The sequence below is a fragment of the Dipodomys merriami genome, unplaced genomic scaffold (assembly GCF_024711535.1).
Source record: "Dipodomys merriami isolate MVZ:Mamm:240054 unplaced genomic scaffold, mDipMer1.0.p SCAF_7, whole genome shotgun sequence".
NCBI lineage: Eukaryota > Metazoa > Chordata > Mammalia > Rodentia > Heteromyidae > Dipodomys > Dipodomys merriami.
Window position 1 is genome coordinate 11,640,537 of NW_027206290.1, and position 21,578 is coordinate 11,662,114.

At 33.7% G+C, this 21,578-nt stretch overlaps 1 protein-coding gene across 22 annotated transcripts in view; it reads left to right on the forward strand.

Annotated features, from left to right (window-relative positions):
• Window positions 1-21,578, forward strand: part of Adgrl2 (adhesion G protein-coupled receptor L2) — a 655,342-nt gene that overhangs the window by 604,352 nt on the left and 29,412 nt on the right. For 14 of the 22 annotated variants that reach the window (XM_070007415.1, XM_070007416.1, XM_070007419.1 and 11 more), the window contains 6 exons: window positions 4,788-5,588; window positions 11,512-11,805; window positions 12,360-12,463; window positions 13,311-13,496; window positions 14,287-14,325; window positions 17,175-17,358. In XM_070007415.1, the coding sequence (XP_069863516.1) occupies window positions 4,788-5,588; window positions 11,512-11,805; window positions 12,360-12,463; window positions 13,311-13,496; window positions 14,287-14,325; window positions 17,175-17,358 (1,608 nt within the window). Of the gene's footprint in view, window positions 1-3,719; window positions 3,907-4,787; window positions 5,589-11,511; window positions 11,806-12,359; window positions 12,464-13,310; window positions 13,497-14,286; window positions 14,326-17,174; window positions 17,359-21,578 lie in introns of those variants that run through there. The other 8 variants (XM_070007425.1, XM_070007423.1, XM_070007407.1 and 5 more) reach the window with 3 other exon arrangements.

A 21,578-nucleotide genomic window follows, 5' to 3' on the forward strand; every position in this document is an offset into this window, starting at 1 on the left:
TTTGTAGGATTGGAAGCCTACTGAGTGCACTGATCTTTATTCCATCTCTCCTGTGTGTAGTGTTGGTGGCTTTACATAATCATTCTTCTTCTGTGCCACTAGACGAACATTGTATTCTTTTGAGCTAACCAAAATTTTGTTCCGTAAAGTCCCTCTCACTTGAATTCAGCCTGATTTCTGTCCTCAAATTAGAGAAGGAATACAGCATCCATTCCCAAACAGTGGAATCAGTCAGAGCTGCCAAGAATTCTTTCTGGAGCCAGTTCCTGTAACCTAGTCTTTAGACCAAGACAGTGTTAAGCACATGTTATTTTCAGACTCTTAAGTAATTTCTTGCGCTGATTAAGAAAGGAAAATGTGGATGTCTTCTGGAACATCTAACTTTCAAAATTTTACTTTTTCAGTTCTCCAGAAGTATTGTACATTGTGTACTAAACTTGCAAATAGCTATACTCAGAGAAGTATTTACTCTTTCAAGTTTTTATCCTTTGAAATAATAAAAAAAATCAACCAGTAATTAATTTGCTGTTACCTTTCTAGATATTTGCACGAGGTAGAAATAAGTCTATGGCTTTTTTTTCTTTATAAATCACTGCGCTATAGAAGTAATTATAATTCCTATATACCGTACAGTAGTGACACACTATAAATTATAAGATTTCAATTAATATAAAATTTTAATGAAAATTGTCTTTTCCTGTTATTCCTACTAATTTACATAGTGGTGTGTGTTTTCTTATTTCTTCCTTGTTTTCTCTGCTTTTGTTTTCTGCTGTCTTTTATAAGTGTTTCTTATACTTGCTTTTATTTTGTACTTCTACCTTTCACTCTTTTATTGTTTTAATGGTGTTTGTACTTCATAGTATTTTATACCCTTTTCACACATTACTTATTTGATAAAAATTGTCACCATCAGATAAGATTTATTATATATTCCACAACCACCTGGCTTAATGCCAGTTTCTATTAACAGCAAATCCTCCAAGAGCTTGTATATCTCAAATTGTTTCCTCCTGTTCTAAAACAGTAATAGAAAATTTCCATGGCTTCTGAAAATTTTATAATAAATATGCTAAAAGAGGACATCAAAATAATGTTCTTGGTTTATTATAATAATGTTTATAAGCAGGGAAATACATGCCTTATTTTGTGGCTTTTGTAGTTGCCTGTGTAATATTTGTGTCAAAAATAAATGAATGTAGAGTTCTTAATTGTTGACAGAATACTGGGAATAACATGCATGTATATATTTTAAAAGTCAGGATCTTGGAGGATAAAGGAAAGTAATTATACTAGAATTTTGCATGTAACAGACTGAATTTTTATTTTCATTTTGTTCTCATTTATTTCACATTCTTACGATACATGAGAATGTTTGCTACAAGTTTTATTTGATGAGAATAGAAACTTATTATTGATTAAGTCCCTAGTAATGATGAAACATGAGATTATTCAATATGAAATAGTGTGTCACTTCAGATACTGAGTATGTAGGCTATAAGTAGTTTGGTCACAATTGTCTTGCATATCCATGTAGTCTTCGCTGATGTTGGTGGTGGGTCATGCACTTGTATGTTTGCTCTATAGAAAAGTAAATGTATTGTTATGATTAAAGTCACACAGTCTCTTGAGGAAAACTCCTATATTTGGCATGTGACAAAGAATGCTGATTTTGTTAATCTTTTTGCATTTTTTTATTCTTTTGGTTGTAAATTTTGGCTGAACTTACAGATAATTTGTCCTTTGGGTTTTCATAAAAATCATTATATAGAAATTTAAAGAGCCATTCTTCAATCCTCAAAGGTTTTATTTACTAAAGCAACTTATATTTGGATAATTTTCATCAGAATTATAAATTATAATAAAATTTATACCCATTTATTGTTCCCTTGATACAGAAGTTACTAGTTAGTCACAAGTCAAGGAAAACTTCCTATTTCCCATTTTGCTCAGTAACTGCACGGTCATCTTTGTGCATCCAATAAGTAAAACCCAGTTGTTTTGAATGAATTAAAAACAATATACCTCGGCTTTCTTTACTGAGCTTGTTTTTTAATGTTCTGTTTTAAGTGTATTAGTCCTGTACATTACATTTGATTGGTTTATTTTTAGTAAAGTCATCCTTTCCATAGGGAAGACAAACAACTATATTTAAATAATAGTTTGAGCAATCACAGCACTAATGATTTCTTTTATCCTCATTTTCCCACCACGCCCTTCCGTTATTGTTTCTAAGCAGGTATAATAATGCTCTTCACTGAGGAGCAATGTTAGGACAACTAATTAATAAACAAATATTCCTAATACAGCGACACTGAATGTCTCCTATGTGTGAGATGTAGTCAGAATTACACATTATAGAGCAAGTATGTTTCCTGAAAGTGGCTAAATGGTCCAAGTTGGTTTAAAGGAGGTTATGGATGAATGCAGGAGGTTATATGCTATTTGTATTTTCAAAAATGTTTCTCCCCAAAGCATTTCACAAGGTCAATATTTAATTTGATGAATAATTTTAATTCTAAAAAGTGAATCAAGCTAAAAATCCTACTGCAACATGCAATGCTTTCTTTAAGTAATCAGTTTGGAGATGTAGTATTATCACATTCTAATGCATTTTAATAAGGGAAAAGGGAGAAACACAAACATCAATGGAGTCATTTTATGAAATTCAGGCAACATACTTCAAAGCCCAAATAGAATCTAAAATAGATTATCGTTTTTAATTATCAGAATACTATTTGCCAACAAGGATCTTATTTGCACCCTTTGTAAGTGCATAAGCCATATTTTTAAATTTATATGGCTTCAGTTTTTTTAACTCCTATAACTCTATTAATAAGGTTTGTTTTAAGAAAGCATATACCTTTTATGGGGTCTGTGGAGTCAAGGTATTTGCTGTGAATGCTCAGTATGATTGCTGTTGCATGCTCGCTTGCTTTCTGTGTAAATTAATGATGATAGAAAATGTCATAATAAGCTAACCATAATTCTTTCTTCCTTTTTCTCCTTGCCTACTGTGCTTGCTTTTCCCTTGTATGTATTTTGCTTACTTTTTTTAATAGTCTTATATTATTACAAGTTTGATATATGATACAGAAAGTTAAAATTAAATAGAATGTGAATGTAAACTTAAATAAGTAAATTTATTTATTTTATCGAGCAAGAAAGACATTACTTGGTCTTACCCTTCAATATACCTATTGAGCTCAAGGGGAGATTTATGTATTCCTGAAAAGGAGGCATTTTAAAATTGCTATGATGGACTTTTCTAGATGTCAGATAAAATAGAAAAACAATTAACATGAACAACATAATTGTAAGAACTATAATTGTATTGTGAAAATTATTTTTGGAAGCAAATATAACCATATCAATAGTTACTAAATTTGACCCAAACTCCAAAATCCAATTGTCATTTTTATTAATTTCTTGTTATTCTTATGGAATTAATCAATTTAACAGTTGAGCTCACACTAGATAAATGGGCTTGATACACCTGTGCATGCATTTATGTTGATAGCATACATATATAAAGGAAAACTTGATAAGAATTCTGAGTGACTTTGAAAAGGCATGAGTATGTATAGCATACATTAGTGGAGAGTTTCATTATTTATTCAGGTACACTAAGTGAAGCAACATGCCAACTTATTTGCATTGCCTCCTTAATCTACTAAAATGATTGATCCATGTTCTTTTATGTAACTTTAGAATCTTTCTCCTGCTAGGTTTTCCTGTGTGTTTCTCTTTATCCAAAGTAGTACAGCTACTTGTTCTTCCTATATTTAGCATCTGTTACGAATTCAATCTTAGACTAATAGTCAATTTATTTTAATCTTTTTTCTTTTTTCCTTGCACCTTTTTTTATTTTTCTTCCGATGCTTAAAATAGAAGTGGAGCAAAAAGGTAAATAACGTATTCAGCCTGAACCCCAGCTCCCTGTTATGTGCCTTATGGATGTTAACCTCCTCCCTCCCCTCTCCCCACAACACTCCTATGTTAAAATAATCAGCAGGATCTCATAAATGCACCTCATAAAGAAGTCGACTGTTGACAATGAGATTATATGGGCGCTAAATCTGGTGATGGGTAAAAATTCTGAAGTCTGCAAGGGGGAGCTGCCCTTTCCTGTTTCTTTTTTTTACCCTTTATCTCTTTTTTCTGATGCCCTTGGACATTTTCTTATTATTAAAGTGTCATCTTGCCTGGCTTCCAGAACCCTCTCCATAGCATGCCATGGTTATATGGGGTCCTTCTGGTCCTTCCATTACTGTTTCCTTGTATTTACTTCTCTCTGTTCCTAATTACATTTTTCAAATATTTATATTCTTTGAATTGAAACACTTTTAACTACCGTAAAAGTTCTAATTAAGTGTTCACATTGGCTTTTCAGTCTTATTTGCCTTATTTTATGGTTTTGCTTTTGGGGATCTTAGATGTGGGCCTAGGGACTGGAGGGTTTCGACTACGACAAAATACACACTATTATGCACAAGCTCAAAGTTTGAAGACATATTACAAATTATAAGATTAAAAACACACTTTAAAATTTAAATTCTGAATGAGCGGAAACATGGGTGTTTGGATTTGTAGAAATCAATCCCAGCCACTTTGTTATGCTAGTACTCCTTGCATTAAGTGTAAATTTTTGAAAAATTAAATGCTAATAAAATATATCTTCTATCTTCTTTTTTGGGTTAAATTTGTAATCAATAAAACTTTTGCTTGTATAGTTTTTTTTTTTTTTAACTTGGCTTCCTTTCTTGTTTTTTCTCTGTGACTGTTAGTTTTTGTGTGCCCTGGGACTTTGAAAGCAATTGTGGATGCACCGTGTATATATGAAGCTGAACAAAAGGCAGGTGCTTGGTGCAAAGACCCTCTTCAAGCTGCAGATAAAATTTATTTCATGCCCTGGACTCCTTACCGCACCGATACTTTAATAGAATATGCTTCTATAGAAGACTTCCAAAATAGTCGCCAAACAACAACATATAAACTTCCAAATCGAGTAGATGGTACTGGATTTGTGGTATATGATGGTGCTGTCTTTTTTAACAAAGAAAGAACAAGAAACATTGTGAAATTTGACTTGAGGACTAGAATTAAGAGTGGTGAGGCCATAATTAACTATGCCAACTACCACGATACCTCACCATATAGGTGGGGAGGAAAGACTGATATCGACCTAGCAGTTGATGAAAATGGCTTATGGGTCATTTATGCCACCGAACAGAACAACGGAATGATAGTTATTAGCCAACTGAATCCATACACTCTCCGATTTGAAGCAACGTGGGAGACCATATATGACAAGCGTGCTGCATCAAATGCTTTCATGATATGTGGAGTCCTCTATGTGGTCAGGTCAGTGTATCAAGACAATGAAAGTGAAACAGGCAAGAATGCAATAGATTACATTTACAATACCCGATTAAACCGGGGAGAATATGTAGACATTCCCTTTCCCAACCAGTACCAGTATATTGCTGCAGTGGATTACAATCCAAGAGATAACCAACTCTACGTGTGGAACAATAACTTTATTTTGCGATATTCTCTGGAGTTTGGTCCACCTGATCCTGCCCAAGGTAAGAAAGTTTGTTAGTATTTATGTCATTTGTGAACTGTTTACTTTTAAAAGATGTATAATTTCCCACCTATTTTCTTCCCTTCTCGTAGTTAAAGCACAAAAGATAATGCTCTCTATTTTAGCCTATTTTGTTCAATTTTCTTTTGTGAAATTCATTTAAATGGTGGCTTCAAGAAATGGTGGCAACACGAGGCAGTTTAGTTTTTCATTGCAAAAAATATAATACTAGGTACAAACCTGTAACGTTTTTTTTTTCTTCTTCTTCTTTACCTGACTTCTGAATTGATTATAATCTATGTGCAGACCTTTTAACTTCTTGGCCCTGTGGTTAAAGGAAATGTGTATTAGGAATTCTCAAGAGACCTGGCTAGGATTGATGTACAATGCCAGTTATAACTGTTCTGGACTTTTGTTGTCTATTCTCTGGAAGGGAGAGTTTCCAAACATCTGTTTAGTTCATTACATAAAATTACAGATTTTTGTTTCCTGATAAATTAGTGACAGTTTAAGCCCATAGTTTGGTGACTCAAAATGTCATATTCAATATTTCTCCGTCTGTAACTGTCATGTTCAGACTCACCATTAAATGATTTCAACATATGATTTATGATGACAAATCCACTGGTACTTTTTTGTTTGTATTTAGATATTTTTATAGAGGAGCATTAATTAGAAAATAATGCTAGATATTCTGAAACATTCATGCCTATTAAGGAATCTTTGTATATAAGAAGTAATTTGTGAAGTAAATGAATAATTTATTAAAACAAGATTACCCTCACAACAATAGCATAACTTTCTAATGTATTATAGAACTTGCACCAATTGCTAGTTTTTCTATTTGAGCAGTGATGTTTATAGATTTTAGTTATGAATATTTTCTGTGTTAATTGGAACTTTCAAATTATGAAATTACTTTAAAATTTTAACAACTGGAAAGTTTTGAAGTGATTAAATCAATCTTTTTAGCAAGGTGGAACTTGCATTATTCTTAGCCTATTAAAGCAATAATCATATACACATTTATAAATATAACTACACATTTTAAGTACAGTTGATAAATTCTAAATATTGTCATATGTTCAGAACCTCAGTACAAATCACAGTCTTTTGTAGTTGCATTTCTAATATAAATCTAGAAAATGAAAATATATGAATTCTGTTCTTAAAATAAGAATAGCAGTGACTTTGGGACTTAGTGTAAGGTATTTTTCTCTCTGAATCAATACTGGGGATCTTTTGTGTCCTAATAATATGATCATTAAAATTTTAACAACTGAACCTTTTACTTTTCTGCTAACTTTGAAGCCAGCAATTGGGGGTATTTTGTGTATCTGTTTTTCAGGGACTACCACATGATTCTTTATCCCTCATTCTTCTCAAAAGGCAAGCTTCAGGTATTGATAGATTTCAAACACTGGCAAAAATTGTATGGACCCTTGTATTAACCTTTGTGTAACCCACATTACCCTGACTAATGTTACACTTCTCTTAGGTGGCAGTAAATCTTTTCATTAGAAAGAAAAAAGAAAATGCTTTAAAACCTGAAAATTCATAATCAAGCTGCAGCTGAAGAATTATGAATAAAGAATAGAGGTTCAATTCAATAAAAGGTCATTATATACTTGTCACAGAATTCTTAAATGAACAGAAACAAGTAGCAGTATCATTCCCTACATACGGTATATACGCTAGTAAATACTTTAATGTATTTCTAATCAAAAGGCTTTGATAATTTAGATTTTTTTCTGAAGACCAATTGCCATTTTTGAAAATGAGAAACTTAAACATATACCTTAGACATTGTTTTATAGTTCTAAAAAGTCAATCTTAAGTATTCCCACAACACAGAAATTCATATTGACCCTCTATTAAGCCCTAAGTAATCAGAACAATTATCTGACCTAAATTTCTTTTGCTGCATATGACCCATATTCTTATTCTTTCTTCTTATAATTTTCCTTCATGTGCTTTTGGAGACTCATGTCCCTTTGAAGTATGCTATCTATATACCAGTATGTGAGACCTTGCAGAACTATTCTGGTCCAAATGTTTAGGTCAAACCAACAAGCCACGGTCAGCTTTCTTAGAACAAGGTTCAAAAAACTTATAGGACAGAACAACCAGAGAAATTAGGTCTTAAACTTTCATAAAGCAGTTATTAGCTTAAAATCCATACTTAAAACCTTAGTAAGGACTGAATGCTTGGACAATAGAGCAAAAAGATGGGGAGCTGAAGAGCTTGAACTAACTAGCAAAACCTTGTCTCAAACAATAACAATGAAGAAAGATTTATGGACTGAGTGTGCTACAATGTGTCAAGATGTAACATGTGAGGTAAAATGGCCTATTCCTTCTCTTCTCTAACAACCTAAGGCATAATTTTTAGCCTTTTCTTATTCTTGCATGTTGTTTATGCTGCATTACCCTAAACTAAGATTGATGTTCCTTTTCCAGTTTCTCATTCCTACAGTGGACTGAGTACTGTTGAGTACATGAGAGTACTGTTTTAACTATTGGTTTTTCTATTTGTGCTGCTTTATAATTTCTTAATCTGCTGACTGATCTTACATCCCAAATGTGAAATATAGAGTATTGTATTTTGGCAGTTCCTGAATATGTCTTAAGTTCAATTCTAAAGATAGATATTCCAATAATATGAGGGAATGTTTTTAGCTGGATGGCTCATGTTGTAATCTTAACTACTCAAGTAGCAGTTCAAAGTCAGCAGGAATGCCTGTGAGACCCTTAATCTCCAATTAACTACTAAAAGGCCAGAAGTAGAGCAGTGACTCAGGTGGTAGAGCACTAGCTTTGAGGGAAAAAAAAAAGCTCAGTGACTGTGTCCAAGCCCTGAGTTCAAGTCCCTACTCCTCTCCCAGGATGTTCTTTAAAACATATTCAGTAATTCTAGACATTGGATACTCATAAATTTAATCCTCATTTTCCCATATTCGCTTTAGCTGTAGTTCCTTCAGTTAAAATTGCGTGATCTACCGGACCTCAATGAGAGGATTATTATCCTTAGTACTAATGTGTATTGTCCCAAATCTGTTTGAAGAAAGGAACTCAATAATAAAGTTTTAAATTTATACTCCAGTGGAAAACAGGACAGTTCTAGATATTTGTTCAAATCTTCGTGGTTACCCATTAAATGTGTTTAGTTGCACTACTTTTGAGTGTTTATACTTGGATGGTAATTGGTAGGCAGACTGCTAAGTCAGTACATTTGGATGCATGATATTTCCTGAAGAACAGAGCTATACAATAAAGGTTCAGCTCTGAGTTCTTGTTCTATCAGGAGAGTTCCTATGGCTTGTACTACTATTTGCCAGGTATGTGTCAACTTTTGAATCTTCTGTCATGTACATTTCATTATGAAAGTTTTGCCTTTTGAACCTTTTGTCATGTACATTTCATTATGAAAGTTTTGCTTTAATCTTATGTTCTAATATTTTAAAAAGTAAAGGTAAGTTGCTGCATAGGATGCTCTACGTTTTCAAGGTTTGTGCATATCTTTTACTTAGAAAGGTGTGATCAACCCAGTGGAGTGATCCATGCCAATAATCCTTGCCAACCCAGGCAAAAACATGGTACACATTTATTTTTCAGCTACATAGGAAGAGAAAATAAATTTGCCATCTAGGATAGTCTAGGCAAAAAGTAACTTTCCTATTCAAAAATGAAAAAAAAAAATGCTAGGGGAGTGGATCAAGTGGTAGAGCTCCTGCCTGGCCTGTTTAAGTAATGCCCTGAGTTTAAAATCCCAGAAATAATATGATCTGTTGATCCATGAATGGTGATTGGCATAGCATCTGGCACATAAATGTTGAATAAGTATAAGCCTTTATCAGTACCAGATGGTCCATTGGTATTTGTCTCCACCTGTGGGAAGAAGCATAAGATTTGGAAATATCTGTATACTTTCAGCTTCAGCATGTACAAATGATTGCTTTTCTTGAACTATTGCTAAATCTCAGAAATTCAGATTGTTCCCCTATAGGATTTAGTGTAATAACATAACATTTTACTTTGATGAAATCCGGTGGTCACTAATTTACCTTTAAATAATGTATCAATTCTCTTCAGACTTCTTTTGACAATCAAAAGGTGCAAAGGTATAAAAATACAGCACTCTGTCCCAAATCCATGGGATCTTGGCTGCAAAATACTTTACTTTTTGGAGGTGTTTTTTCTACTTTGTCTCGGTTATTACAAATCTTTACCAGTGCCTAGAAACCAATCACTAATTGTAGTGTACATATTTCCATGATTAATTATGTATTAATTAGTACAGTGTGAGTAAGGTGTGATAATACTGAACCATTCCACACTGCCCTTTACTAACTCCCCGTTAAGGCTCTATTCAGTGGCAGTCATTTGACACTTCCGTACAAGATTGTGATGCTTTTGACAAATGTTAATTGAGAAAGCACTGAAAGCCTAGCTGCATTGTAATCAAAAGAAAATTACAGAGGTTTAACAAGATGTCAGGCAAGTGCTTTACTAAAAGGATAGACAGGTTTAAATAGGTGTCTGCAGCAGCTTGCTAGGCATGATGTTTGATATACATAGGCACTGCTCATCTTGTCAATAAATGGTGCCATGAAAATAAAACATATGCATAGAGTTTCTCCTGCGATAGAAGAGAAAAAGGAATAGAGTCTATATAGATAATAAGAAAATTGTCAGTTTTTGCCTTTTCCTGTATTTTTTTTGCAATTGTATCGGAATTATATAAAACAAGTATTTGTAGGCCAAAATTTAAAATATTAGACATATTATAACATGGACTTTTATAACTTAAGTTAAAATATGAAATTTAATGATTTAAAAATGTCAGTTGGCTGTCTCTAATATAAATTTTATGCATAATATATATAAGACTTTAAGGGTCAATCATCTTATAAAATTGGTAAATATGAATAAAACTTTAAATTACATTACTGTTAGAAACTAGTGTAAATTCTAACATTCTAAATGGTCATATGAATTTTTTGCTCAGCTTTTGGTGCTGCTTAAATAAGTAATGGAGGAAACATTGGGTCTCATTTTTTTAAACCTACTTAATTGTTTGAAAATAATGTTGGAGATTAAAAATAACATTTTCTTTAAAAGCACTCTGCTTTGAAATAACTGACCATAGTTTCTTTTATTTTCTCAGTTCAGGGTCAATGTGATATGGAAGATAGGTTTCAAATTAGGCAGTATTTGATCTAACACTTTTATCTTGGTAAAAGATTGTATTATTACTTTATACCAGAACTAGCTGCTGCTTTTTCTACCTTTCAAAACATATAAAATAGCACAAGCATGCCAGTCATATCTTCTGTTTGGAGCTAATCAGGCATGTTTAAAAGTCTCTCAAGCAAGAAGGCTGCTAGGTGGAAAGATGTAATAGTATTTATTTTCCTGCAAAATGTAGAATAGGCAACTAAATCTTCTTATAGTTAGACTTCCATTGATATTTTGAATTGTTGATGGAGTATGAGTTTATAAAAGACTAGAATTTTACTGTTAGCCTACCTTTTATTTCATGTTAGATGGTTTATAATGAAATAATACTTAAACTTCACCCTCAAATATTTCATTGTAAAGGAAACCCAACAGAAGAAGAAACTACAGTGAAAACTATAATCTTGTAGGCAGTGTTATCAATAAGTTCTATTAGATGAAAAGACTTATTCTACTCATGTTTGAGTAGCTGTTTGTTGATGTGGGGCATTCAGAAGGGTAAGAGGGTGTGTGTGTGTGTGTGTGTGTGTGTGTGTGTGTGTGTGTGTGTGTGTGTGTGTGTGTGTGTGTGTGTGTGTGTGTGTGTGTGTGTGCGCGCACGCATGCACATGCATACATACATTCATGTGTGTACACCAGTATGTGGGTGTGTGCTTGAGATTAATGCACTCATCTTTTTTCCATAGTGCCTACCACAGCTGTGACAATAACTTCTTCAGCTGAGCTGTTCAAAACCACAGTATCAACCACAAGCACTACTTCACAGAAAGGCCCCATGAGCACAACCGTAGCTGGATCACAGGAAGGAAGCAAAGGGACAAAACCACCTCCAGCAGTTTCTACAACCAAAATTCCTCCTGTAACAAATATTTTTCCCCTGCCAGAGAGATTCTGCGAAGCATTAGAAGCGAGGGGAATAAAATGGCCTCAGACACAAAGGGGAATGATGGTTGAACGACCATGTCCCAAGGGAACAAGAGGTATTTCCTGTAAAATACTATGCATACATTTTTTTTTACATTTAGTAAGTTTTGAATTACACTAAAGCTGATTGTATTTGAGAAAGAGGACACTTAATCATAGCAGACTTTTACTATTTTTGTTTCTTTGATAATCCAGCATCTGTAGAAAACTTAAATGTTTTTAAACTGTAAGTCATTTAAGGTCAGGTGTTGGATTACTGCTTCTTCTTGAAGACCTGGGTCAAGACTGTGATTTTTTTTTTTCCCTCAAGGACACTTGTGAGGCTCCACTACAGCAGCCTTTCTCATTAAAACTATTACTTTGGATGAGCCTCAAGAAAATCAAGGGCTTTCTGTTTGTTTGCTGTAAATGTCTGATATTTCTGTGCTGACTATATATTTACTGTTTATAATCTGCGTTATACTCTGTATTTTTGGTCAGTTACTGTCAACTGCTTGTATTAGCATTTATTGGGAATTTAGCACATAGACTAGAATCATTGTAGCTGATTTCCTCAGTATATGCAGAAAAATGGTTTCAATTTCACTGTTGTTTTCTACATCTGTTGTAGGAACAGCCTCGTATCTCTGCATGGTTTCTACTGGAACATGGAACCCTAAGGGCCCCGATCTTAGCAACTGTACCTCACACTGGGTAAATCAACTGGCTCAGAAGGTAGGTTGGAACATTTTTATATGCTACACATTGGTGATTTAGGACTTTTAACTTCCAACGTAAATAATTTAGTTTTCTATGTTAAAGCCAACTTCGTTGTTCTTTGTTCAATGTAAAAGTAAAAAAAAAGAAATAGCTTAGTTTTGTCTGTAAATTATTTATTGAAAGTGACATGGTGTTTTAGTGCATGATGTTTTCTATGTTAAGCTTTTTAATGAGTACATATTTGTTTAATTTCAGTCATATTTAGTTTGTTCTCCTTCTTTTGATGTTCACAAGACAAATAGTGCATTGGTTTAATAAATCAAGTTTCATTAGGTTTGTGACTGAATCCACAGAATGCAAACAGATGTTTATGTGACACACGATTATGATACAATAACTATAAATGACTTTAAAGGGCATTGGTAACTTGAATATTTCAGAATAATACAATGCCCTCTTTTTTTCTTCCTATTCATTTACTGTTCTCAGGGTACAAACACTAGATAGTGACACTGTGTATCGTATTAATTACCTTCATATAATTGAGTCATTGAAATAAATAGGATTTTTTAAATAACCATTTAAAAGGGTGGGGTTAAATGAGAGTGCTCACGACAGAAAAAAAGAGGCTTTTTCCCCCCTCTTCTTTTCATTTTTTAAGTGTGTGGTTAAGAATTTCTTTTGTGTGTTGAGGATCTAAAAGCCTTTAATCTTCTGAGATGAAGAGAAAGTTATTGGTCTCAATTAGTTGCAGATTTTGACATTTGCAATTTTTTTTCACCCCCACTAGGGTACTCAAAGAGAAGTAAAAGCCACAAACAGAATAGGAAACCTTACTGAGATAAACAAATTGTCATTTCAGATCAGAAGTGGAGAAAATGCTGCTAGTCTAGCCAATGAACTGGCTAAGCATACCAAGGGGTCCGTGTTTACAGGGGATGTGAGTTCTTCAGTGAGACTGATGGAGCAGTTGGTGGACATCCTGGATGCACAGCTGCAGGAACTGAAACCTAGTGAAAAGGATTCAGCTGGACGGAGTTATAACAAGGTAGGAAGAACTTGTCTGCTCTTTGAAACTGGCCATTCTCTATGGCAGCTTTCCACTCTGTGGCAGCAAGCTGCCAAACCTGATCCCCTGGACATACACATAGAAACAACCCTTCTAATTGGGTTCATTTACCAGAAGGAATTAAAAAGGAGAAAGGAGTTGATGATGGCCTCCCAACCTACCCCCAGAAATGGTATTAATTACCTGTGAGATAACCTAGGAGATTACCCAGGGGAGATTTTAGTTGGCAGCGTATTTATCCATCAGTCTCACTTTGAATGTATATTGTTGGACATGCAGTTTATAAACTTTATATTCTTATACATGAAGCAATTATGATAGTAGCAAAATGGTTATATGTCTAGGAACTAATATCATCACTGAACTACTTCTTTCAATGTCAACTTTGAGGAAAAGGATATTATTTTACCTAATGGCAAAAATATGATAATTACTTCATCATATTCTTTATATTAGGTTCATTTGAATTTAAAATCTGTGGCTCGTATGTGGACTTTTTAAAAACCCACAGTATTATTTTTGTCTCTCTCTTTATTCACTTATTCATGCATTCATTCATGCATTCATTCATTTGTGATAACATGATTTGGGTTAGTATGCTTAATCAAATACAGCAAAAGACAAGCTGTGTTGGTAGTCAATACGGACACACAGACATCCAGAGAGCTACTCTGGAACTCTGAAACACCAGCTTAATTTTTGAGGATTCTTCTTTCCTCATTCCAACAGATAAAATCTAACCTCTGATTTCTTTTCTTTTACTTAAAAGCTCCAAAAACGAGAGAAGACATGCAGGGCTTACCTTAAGGTATCTCTCCTGTGCTGTCACCCTGCTTTCTCCCTTCTTCAGCTACCTGCCACGCTTTATCATCTTGCTGCATGATCCAATGTATTTCAGTCTTTGATAATTATATAATGTGCCCCATATCAGCTGTACAAATGTTGGCTTTTCACAGGTATATTACTTTCAGAATAAGCAAATCATTGATCTTAATAATTTCAGCTGTTTTTTTCATTCATCCAAACTATAAAAATTTTAATGAAGTATCTTCTTCTGAATTGGAAAGTAATCATATACTGTCTTCGTTTTCTTTTATCATCTCTGGATTAAACAACTGCTTAAATAAAACAGCTATGATATATTCTTGGCAGTTTATCATATCAAAGACTGTGTGGTCATAATGTATGTGCATGAAAAAAAATCACTGCTTTCTTTGTGGTATATACTCTTAAATAAAATAGGCTTTGTTCTGAAAAGCTTAGGAGTTGTTTCTAGAATGAGTTATATGGGTCTGGATTACTAGAAATAAAAGAAAAATAATGGAACAGTGATATCAGTAAATATTACCTGTTGGTTTTATTATACTCATAGGAGCAGAGAGCCATGGGTTGGCTTAGGGTTCTGTACTCCTGTGGTATTTCTTTCTTTCTTGTATATCTGAGTAATAAGAAACATGCTAACGCTCTTAGTGCAGTTATGTCATACTAAATCTATGTGATAGATTAGGATACAAATACTTTATTGTGTTTTGTTTTGATCTGTTTAAAGTTTAGAAGTTCCTTTGGGGGAAATAGTTATTTTCTAGCCTTAACTCTTCTGAGTGCCATTATCAAGGTAATTCAGATATTACAAAGCAAATTCATATGTACTATGATGACAAAACTAAAGAACTTTAATAGTTTCAAGTAATAGTGTTTTTTTTTTCAAATCTGTATCTTCACTTATTCTAGTTGGCAAGATCTAGGAGGTGGAGTGGTATTTCTCTAGTTAGGAAAAGATATTGTTGGACTTGGACATTTTTTAAGAAAAGGCAGTGGGAAAAGTATATTCCCAGGTGATAATGTTCTGACAGCCCCTCTTGAGCCTGTTTAATGGGGCAAACAAGTAACTGCTGAAGTCTAGAAATTTTCAAACTCAAATCTTCAGGTTACCTTTAAAGACATTAGTTAATGTACAAAATGTAATAATTGGTATGCTGCCCAGAACATATATCTCAGTGTGGGGGAAAAATGGCCTTTATCCCCCTTGGCAGGAAAATACTACTTCAGGACTATGATTAGGATAATGATTATGTTCATCCTACTAGCAAAGTACAAATGGTAATAAATCAGGAGTATTTAAATCAATAAAAGCATGCCATCAGAGAGGATTTTTTTTCTGTACCTGATAAATTTCAGTGTGAATTTCTGACCAGTGTCAGTTTTCAACACATCTAAAACAAGCTTCTCAATTCTGATAAGACTAATCAAACTCTCAAAATTACCAATCAGAAGCTGACTTACACTATGTAAATGTAGTGAGTTTCTATAAGGAGTCTATGGGGAGTTTTTAGCTAGAAGTCATTTATAACTTAAATTAGAGGCTGTAGTCTATATTTTTTGGTGACTAATGAATCTGGCCTCAGCAGACCAATTTGTGTTCCACTCTGTCTATTGGCTGTAACAGTATGAGTGTGAACATTTTGACTCTACTATCTCCCATGACCAGAAAAAAGAGCCTTTCACACCACTTGGAAGTATCTTCCACCAGCCAGGAGGAAGGTAGTGGTAACTCATAAAGAAGACAGAATGGGGATATTAAGATAGATTGAGCTAATTAATTTTACACTGACAGTAACCTCAAACAACTTCTCCCCTTGCTCATTTTAATATAGTACCTAAAAATACTATCGCCATTGTTATTAACATAATATATGTTAGTTTTCCTTGGTGATTACCAGTAGATCAAAGCAATGTGTATATAGACATAATGACACAGTAAAACTAAGCAAATGGAATAGTAAATAAATGTAGTGATGTCAGATTTCCAACTATTGAAGGGATACTTAGGACATAGCTATAGTGATATCTGCACGAGTGTGCCTGCAATTGATTAGCTGATGAATATATTTTTACTAAATGTTATTTTGTGTGGTGATAAACTTTATGTATAAATATTTGCCACTTGGATATTATGAACACTTTATGCTTTTCTGTTTTTCTTAAATTAATGGAATAAATAGCCTTTGCATATTTGCTTGCTATCTTGATTCCTTTATTTAAGACCATTCTTTATGAATTAAGTTTTATTCGCTAGAGTTTTTTCTTATTTGTTTTTGTTGTTGAATAGCTGGGCAGGGATTTGGAAGCGTGAATATGTTTGCAGATAGTTTGTAAACTTTAAAATCATTTTTTATGTGATAATAAGTAGTCAATGCCTATAAGGCAGTAATTATTGTAGATCAGGTTCAGAAAAGCATTATTGCTGAAATTTTAAATATTAGTATTATTCTGGTTCAGAGACATCAGTGTTTTTTAGAATAGTTAAGTCTTGAAATTATGAACAGGGCCACTTCAGTACTGTGGCCACTTCAGTAATGTGAGCCATGTCTCAGGTTTGAGAGCTACCACATTTTCCTTCAACAATTGAAATATGATTAGATAAACAAAAACAAGCTGCCTTTCTACATATACCCTTTTTAATCAAATAGCAGTCCATTAATGGTTAGTCATATTTTCATGTAGATAGGTTTATTTCCAGTTTAGCAGATAGATGTTGGGGCATTATTCCATATAATAGCTAGTCATCATGACAAATAAACATCACTAGTCAGCCATTGAAAACCGCACTGGTTTTAGGAGCAGTCAGAACTAATGATAGATTTCTAATGGATGCAGGCAATTGTTGACACAGTGGACAATCTTCTGCGACCAGAAGCTCTGGATTCTTGGAAACATATGAATTCCTCTGAACAAGCGCACACTGCAACAATGTTACTGGATACATTGGAAGAAGGAGCTTTTGTCTTAGCTGACAATCTCTTAGAACCAACCAGAGTCTCAATGCCCACTGAAAATATTGGTAAGTGAATGTATTATCAGAATTAACTTTTATTTAGGAGGCAGATAGTTAAGACAATAGTGTTTCTATTCTGAATCTGGTCTTTCCTAGTGCCAAACTTCATTTTTGTTAAATTATTTTTGTCTGTTTGCAAAAGAAACATTGATCTTACTTAATAAAATTAATGGAAAAGCCAAAATCTGCCTTATGTCTTTCTAAAGTCACTTTTATGGGTATGTTTATGTGAGTTCCAATTGAAAAATCATTAAAGGAAAAAAAGTGTAAGAGCACTTAAATGCCAGAATATGGATTGCTTAAGTAATGAAACTGCTTGGGATAGGGGGATGGCAAATGCTTCTCCATTTTATGTAATATGTTTCTAATGAATTTAAATTACGCTATGAGGTATGTCCTCCCAGTCAAATACTTCAGTTCACAGAACTTGATAGTAATGTTTATATTAAACATAATTTTCTTCAGGTAAAATCATGGACAGTGATATACCTCTCTCATATAGTAAAATCATTCCAAATTCCTGTGTGTGTGAGTGCGTGTGTGTGTGGGTGTGGGTGTGGTGTGTGTGTGTGTGTCTGACTGTGTGCACGCACGCACGCATGCGTGCATGCGTGCATGCATCATGTACATGCTTGTGCATCCACACATACTAGTTCTGGGGCTTGAACTTATATTCTGATCACTATCACTGAACCTTTTAACTATAGCCTAGCACTCTTACCATTTGAACAATAGCTCCACTTTGGTGTTTTGGTTGTTAATTGGAGATAAAAAGTCTCATGGATACTGATGCAATATCTAATCACCCAGTTGTGCCTCCCATGTATGGGAATTTACATAAAAGCATATAGAAAACAATATAAATCAAACTATGATACCTGGATTTAAATTCCAAAACTTCAGAATATTGTTTTGCTTCAGTAAAGAAAGAAAGAAAATACTTAAATCATTTGTTTTGAGGGATGGGAATGACAAATCACTCAAATTCAAGTTGACTTGGTCATGAGGAAAGCAGCATTTTTAACATAGCCTTTTTGGTAATACAACATGAATGTAATTCCTCCTCTCTCTGAAGCTTCTGTTGTTCTTGAGGCTAATCTAATTGCCCATCTTATGCAGTTCTCATGTTATACGCTCCACAGTGCTTCTCATCTGTTTACCAATATACAAAGTGTAGACTTGATTATACCATCTTAGTGAATGTGTCATGACAGAGTTATTTGATGGTGGTGCATTATAACCTCAACTTGTTTCTAAAGCTTCTAAGAGTGTTTAAAAAAAAACCAAAACATATAAAATTTCCCTCTTGTGCTCTGACAAGTATTCAAGATAATCCAATGGGACAGACTGACTTCTGTACTCCCACCAATCTTCCAAATGAAGAACACACTATGCTTTATGTTCAGATTGCCTGTCTGCCTGTCATATATCATATATGAATGTTATGTTTATAGTATATGAATATATATATATATATATATCTCAGTTCAGCACATACACTAAAGAAAACAATGTCTGGGAATATATTCTCCTAATACACTGTCAACATTATAAATGATTCTTCAAGATTGATTTTATTTTTAATTAAAAACATGAATTGAGATTTTTCTAGAATATGGTACACCTTTTACAACAATCTGAAATAATACCTGTAATTCACTATTTTTGTCCTAACTACTTAAGAAACACCAAAATGAATATATTATATGTATTCTAGTATAGTTAGGGCTTTTTAATTTTTTAGGTATAAGCAATTTTAATGACAAAAATAATTCATTATTTCATATTAAAAACTCATATTTTCCTCAAACTTATATCATGGTCATTTTGGACATGAGTGCTAAAATAGCCTAATATTTGTTATGTATGTTCTTATTGGGAAGCTCTTAATCTTAATTTAGAACATGGCAACATGCTTAAACAATTTTCTTTTCTTCCCTTGTGATTTCTCTTTAAATTTTAATGCAATTTCATAGGGTCATTTCTTTCACAATAATTTTTGACATTATAAATTTGATATAATTATATCTATTGTGGTATATACTATAAGGGTATCCATCTTAAGCTAACAGTTGGATGAATTTTGGGCTAGTGAACATTCATAGAATTTAATCATCAGCCTGGTAACATTTTCACTTCTTGGGAAATCAAGTTGCCGTCTACCCTCAACCCCAGAAAAATCACAGATCTACTTTTCTATTACTATAGTATTTGTTTCTAGATTGAAAGGAATTATACAGTAGGCACACTTTTTGGTCTTTCTTTTGAGATTTATTTAAATAGATGTACATGTCAGTACTCCACTCCTTTGTATTGCTGAGTATCATTCCATTATAAGAACATATTGCATGTGTGTGTTACTCTTTTTTTGTTTTTTTGTTGTTTTTTTTGTTTTGTTTTGTTTTTTGTCGGTCATGGGGCTTGAACTCGGCCTGGGCGCTGTCCCTGGGCTCTTCAGCTCAAGGCTAGCGCTCTACTTCTTCAGCTACAGCGCTACTTATGGTTTTCTGGTGGTTTATTGGAGATAAGAGTTTCATGGACTTTCCTGCCTGGGCTTGCTTTGAACCGTGATCCTCAGATCTCAGCCTTCTGAGTAGCTAGGATTGCAGGTGTGAGACACCGGTGCCCAGCTTTGTGTTACTCTTTTATGAAAGAAAAACAAAACATTTAGCTTATGTCCACTTTTTGTCTGTTATTTTCTCCTCCTGTGTTCTCCAACAACTATATTGTGAGAGTTCTTCTTGCTTTACATCCCTTTGAATATCAGTGGTTTTCCTTTTCAGCCATTTTAGGGATTCTTTAGTGGCATCTCATTGTGGGTTTATTTTTCATTTCTGTGATTGCTAAGATATTATTACCAGTTAGGTACCACTGGGGTCTGGGAACAATAATTCAAAGTCAGTCCAGGCAAACAAATCTGTAAGTTTCTCCAATTCTGTTAATTACTCAGCTAAAGCAGGAACAGAAAACGTGGCTCAAGTGGTAGTGAGTTCAGGAGGCCAGAGGTTAAACCCCAGTGTCAGCACATAGACATGCACACACACATTTTGTTCATAAATTCTTTTTAGATGTTTATTTTCTATGGATACAGTTTTGATAATTTGCTGGTTTCTTTTGTTCATTTTTAGTTGTTTATCTTCTTTTTCACAAAGGTTCTTTTCTTTCTTTGTTTTGTTTTGTTTTTGTTCCAGTCATGAGGCTAGAACTAAAAGCTTAGGATCTGACCCTAAGCATTTTTGCTTAATGCTAACACTACCATTTGAGCCACAGCTCCACTTTCAGCTTTTATATGTATCCCATACTCTCAAAACACTTAAAATTTAATGAAAACAAGTCTAAAAAAATAAAAATGTAGATATGTTTAGTTTTTGTATATCTTTAATAGTTGGTTTGTTTCAGTATGATGTGCATTATATAGCCATACATTATATGTGCTATGTTGGTTGAATGTCTTAATGATGAGACTGAATCTTTTCTTTTTAAAGAAAATATTTTGTTGAAGAAATCACACGGGTGATTTGTTATATAGAATTTCCAACATTCTGGATTTTACCACCAGTGAATCATACAACAGTGATTAATACAGTATTTCTATACTAGTTGTAGAGAGTCAGTTTAGGTTTCATATTTTTTTCTTCCCTAGAAATTTTTCTGTTGTGCCATATCATAAGACTATTCAGTTTGTTGTCATTCTTTGTGACATTAAGATCATTTAGATAGTTAATGGTGTATGCTATAAAGCTTGACCTACCTATTCATTATAAAGTTACTTTTGATTTATTTTCAAAGAGGTTTATTAATCAGAATTTGTTTTGTTTAGACACAGTTCCGTCACATTGAAAAATCACAGTGGTTCACAGCAACAGAGGTTTACTATGATTATATCCTGCTGGACAGCCATTGAGGCTGGACTTGGCCCTGCCTTCTGTCATCTCCTGTTCTGCTCTATGTTGTTGTACCTGGGATGTAGGTTCACAGACAAGCTCTTCTGGCAGAGAGTGCATAGTTTTTCTAAGAGGCCCTTCATGTGCTCATCTTCTCATTTCATCTTATTACAGCAAGTACTCTGATAATTTGAAAAAGTAGGGTAGAGAAATACATTAAAATGCTATCTACAGCACTGGCTGTGAGTGAGACTTAGAATGGGTCTCCTACAGTCATGTATATTCCCCCACAGAAACCTACATAATTTCAAGCATACAGATTAGCATAAACATCTATGCATC